Source organism: Merops nubicus, unplaced genomic scaffold, assembly GCF_000691845.1.
Source record: "Merops nubicus isolate BGI_N331 unplaced genomic scaffold, ASM69184v1 scaffold42273, whole genome shotgun sequence".
In the NCBI taxonomy this organism is placed as follows: Eukaryota; Metazoa; Chordata; class Aves; order Coraciiformes; family Meropidae; genus Merops; species Merops nubicus.
In genome coordinates, this window is record NW_008599001.1 from 5,010 (window position 1) to 9,187 (window position 4,178).

The 4,178-nt window shown below is 54.4% G+C and overlaps 1 protein-coding gene across 1 annotated transcript; it reads right to left on the reverse strand.

Annotated features, from left to right (window-relative positions):
- Nucleotides 1-3,159: 3,159 nt before the first annotated feature.
- CPLX3 (complexin 3) lies at nucleotides 3,160-3,384 on the reverse strand (the record flags this gene model as incomplete). Its single annotated transcript, XM_008937237.1, has 1 exon — nucleotides 3,160-3,384. A coding segment is annotated over one exon (225 nt), but the record flags the coding sequence as incomplete, so codon positions are not given.
- Nucleotides 3,385-4,178: the final 794 nt, after the last annotated feature.

Sequence of the window (4,178 nt, forward strand, 5' to 3'; positions counted from 1 at the left end):
TGGTTCCTCACCTTCCTTGCGCCAGTACCGTGGGTTCCTCGGTGATGTGAGTTCAACCACTCAGTGGGCTTTAAGAAAGGAGAGGGTTGGGGAAAGCTGGGTCAGTGTGTGGAGCTAATCCCGGGCTCTCCCCTGTGCTCTTTAATCCAGATTAATCCCAGTATCTGGACCAGCAATACTGCAGGAGTATGGATGGGGCCAGCCCTTCCTGCAGCAGCTCGCAGGGAGATTTAAGTGCCTGCAAGAAGAAAACCGAAGTGCTCAGCAGAGAGCCCCCATCCTTCCGTATCCATTCGTTTGTTTTAGCGCTTTAACAATTGCTCATTTAACACTTTGTCCATTGGAGAAACCACTCACACCATCCGGTGTTCATAAGCAGAAAGGAGGCCTGGTCCTGCACCCATATGCTGAGGGGTTTCTCCATGGCTGGGGCAGGAGGGTACGAGCTTGGCTCACCCATGGGGCATTTATTTATAAGCTCCACTCCCAGCAGATCTCCTCCAGCAACCCAGCAAGGGCTCACTTAGATAAATCCACCCCAAACCCAGCCCCATAGGTTAGAGAACTATATCAGCCTTTGTAGCGTAGAAGAAGCAAAAATAGATTTTTCTAGTTTAATCCACACTAATTCTTTGCTTTTAGTTTTTTTTTTAGCCTGTGTGTTGATGCCCAGAGCAGTCATGTGACGTGGAGGCAGCAGGGATGCTTGGGGACCAACAGGATGTGCCTCTCGGTGGGCAGGGACAGGCAGGAGGAGGGCTGCCTGCCCCTGCTCTCCCCAGCCCACCCTCTCCTCCCCAGTACCGGCTCTGGGCCCGCCACGGCTCGGAGCATCCTTGGAGCTCTGGCCGCTTTGCTGGGAATGCTTTGCTGAGGCTTAACACGCCACGGAGCCGGGCGGGGTGGGAGCGTGCTGCTTGCCTTTCACATGCCTGGGGGTCTTGGTGCCTCCTAAAATAGACCCGGCAAGCTTCACGCAGCCTTTGAGTGGCAGCACGTGGGCCGGAGTGAGCACGGAGCAGAGCTGGGGGTCCACAGATGGGGGAGTGGGGAACAGAGGCAAAATTAAAGCAAGGGGGAGAAAGTGCAGGCTGTGCCCTGGTGGGCATACGCTTCTTAGGGGTGGGGGTGACCCAAAGATCTGCATCCCCCAGCCCCGTCTCCCTCCATCTGCTCCAGCCAGGATCCCGCTCGCCCACAGGATGTTCGATTGATCACACTTTGCCATCAGCTGGGGATTTAAAAGCCAAGCCAGGCTCGAGGGCTCGGCGTGGTCCGTGACAGCTCTCTGCTATCCCTTTCCTGGTAGGGGATTAGATGAGCTTGGGCTGATCCACATTGAGTATGATCTCCTTCCAGAGCTAAAGCTGTTTCTGCCAATCTTCCCTTGCCTTTCTCACCAGCCTCCGGCACTGTATGGGGCAGTTAAATCGGACCCCTGATCTGTGGGGCTGAAGGGTTTGAAGGATGGTTGTCCCCATGGGCAGAGCATTGTGTCGAATTTTCTTAGGACTACCTGGCCCAGCATGGCTTTACCAGGGATCTGGGGGTAGAAAACCATCTCCTGGTCATACCAGGGAGCTCTACTCAGCATGGTTTGATCCAGGATCCTTGCTGTAGTAACAAAACCAACAACTTCCCAAGACCCTTCCCTGTGTTTTTCTGGGTGACCCAACTCCCCTGCAAAAGCAGATCACAGTTAATCCACCCCGTTGGGATTGGGAACAGTAAATTCCCAGCCTGTGCCAAGATTTTCCAGGAAGCCTCGCCGCAGGAGCCCACCACCCACTAGGATGCCAGCGGGCCGGAGCTGCTCCAGCTGGAAGTCACACCTGCACTTAGCACAGTCTCGTCCCTGCAGAGCTGTGCCCTTGCTCGTAGCAGTGCCGCCAACACCCTGCAATGCCCACGAGGCTGAGGCTGGTGAGTGAGCTGAAGGCTTTTGACTAAAACAGCCAAAAAAGTCTATGACCTCTGGGGGGGGGTTTGTTTGCTTTTCAAGCCGGCTGTTGACAAAGAGCCGCTTGTCGCATCCCTTCGGTACGAAACATGGCAGAACGTGCCACCACAACCAGGCGTGATGCTTCCTTCTGGATGCTGCTGCAAGACGTTTGTCCCATGAGCCCCCACCACCAGTTCCCTCTGTCCTGTAAAGGAGATGAGCTGAATCCCTCTACACCCCAAAACCTTTAGCAGGAAAATACTGCTCGAGGAGAGAAATAAATGCATAGACATCTCCTGGTATTTATTCCACCGCTTGTAACAGTACCATGGCACGGGGACAGCATAGGAGGTGGAGAAACACTCATCTGAGCACAGCACACAACCACAGCACAACAGAGGAGGAGGAAGAGGAGGAGATTTTCCCCTTATCGCTTTGTTCTTCTCCTGGAAGGAACGAGGACAGGAGTGGATCCCACCCTGGAAGAGGGAAGTCTGCCACCACCACTCCAGGGAAGGGCTGAGGGGGTTCAGATCAGCACCCAGGAGGGATTTTATTCCTCTCTGACATTAATTCCGGCTTTAGCCCCCTGGTCCTCAACACCCCGCTTCCTGCTGGGCTAAATGGGATCGTGTAGCTGGTCCTTCCCAGCAGCCTCCTTGGAGAGGGTCCCTCAAGGACAAAGCAGTTAGTATTTCTTGCATGGGTGAGAAGTTATTTTTCGTGTGATGGGAATGGGATGGGGGGAGAGGGGGACATTTTGCATCGTGCCTCATCCTTGCAAAGAAAATCGGAACCTCCCTGTCATTTCTAGGAGGCTCAGTTGAAACACGTAGGCAGAGACACAGCGTATGGCCATTGCCTTCCCATGCTGACGTGGTTCAATGACACCCCAAGGTCACTCGGGGCTTTCCTTCCCTGCAACCCTGCCCCCCATCTCTGGCTAAAGACACCCACCGCTCCGGGCACAGGAGGAGGCACTGGGGGGGGACACATGCTGGCTCTCTGCTCTAACCTCAGACTGGAGAACAAAACAAAAACCACATCAGGGACATCTGGGGCGGGGACTTGAGGCTTCACACGGCTCAGAAGGAGGACCCGACTCACACAAGGCAAGGGTGACAACACCAGTGGGGTCCCTGCTGCAGGTGGCAGCCACTGCCAGACCCTCCCTTCTCCCCCACCGTCACGCTGGTGGGGAGAGGGGCTCAGCCCTGTCACATCACGGCGCATTTCTCAGCAGATTGCTTCAGGTCCTCTAGCGTGGCCGAAGCTTTGTCTTTCAAGGAATCAAGGTCCAGGTTCTGGATGTTGCTGAGCTGGCCAATAACTGAGTTCTTCTCTTCCTCCTCCTCGTTGTCCTGCTCAATCATCTTGGCCAGCTCTTTGGGCAGTTCCACGTCACCTCCCACCAGCTGGATCTGATTGTCATCCGTTTCGTTCTGAAATGAGGCAGGAGAAGGTCAGGCAGGGGATGCTGCAAGTGGGAAAGGGCTTCTGGGACCATTAAAAGCACTTGCAAGGCTCAGAACGGTGCCTGCGGGGGCTTTGGACTGCCTTCCCATTTTAAGGTCCACGTGGGTTGGTCCCTGGGGCTTAGAGCCATGCTCGTGCTGCGGGTAGGATGGTGACTCAGAAGGGGACATGGCTGAGCAGAGCCTGGGCACACACCAACAGACCCAGCAAGAGCTGAGGTGACAACCTGAGAATGCCAGCATTGGTATAAAGTGGCTTTCAGCTCGCTCGGGGTGCCTGAGGAGGTTTGGGCGCCCAGTTAAGTTACACGTATGGTTAACGGCTGCGCCCACCGAAGCTCAGGGAGAGCTCTGCGCTGGAGAGCCACAGGGAGACTTTGCAAGAGGCAGCCCGGCTGCCAAGCGGGATCAGTAATGAGCAGAAGAAACTTGTTGAAAGATTAGAAAGGACATTTCAAGCATGTGGAGGCAGCAAAAGGATTGGGGGACCAGATCTGAACAAATCTTTCTTCCCCTGGAGAAAAAAAAAATCTCCACCTCTTCTTTTCCTGGCAGGGGAAAAGTGAATTTCTCTGGCTATTTCCTGTCAATAAAAGGGGGGTGAGAAGCAGTGGGGTACTCATCCAGGCTGGCTGAACAATGTCAAACAGTCTGAACAATATCACTTGGCTTAGCTGACTTTTCTGAACTAATGTTAGCCCAGCTCCAATTTAGGCTATTCACCACTGAGACATACTTGCTGAATAAAGGGCAGGCTTGGG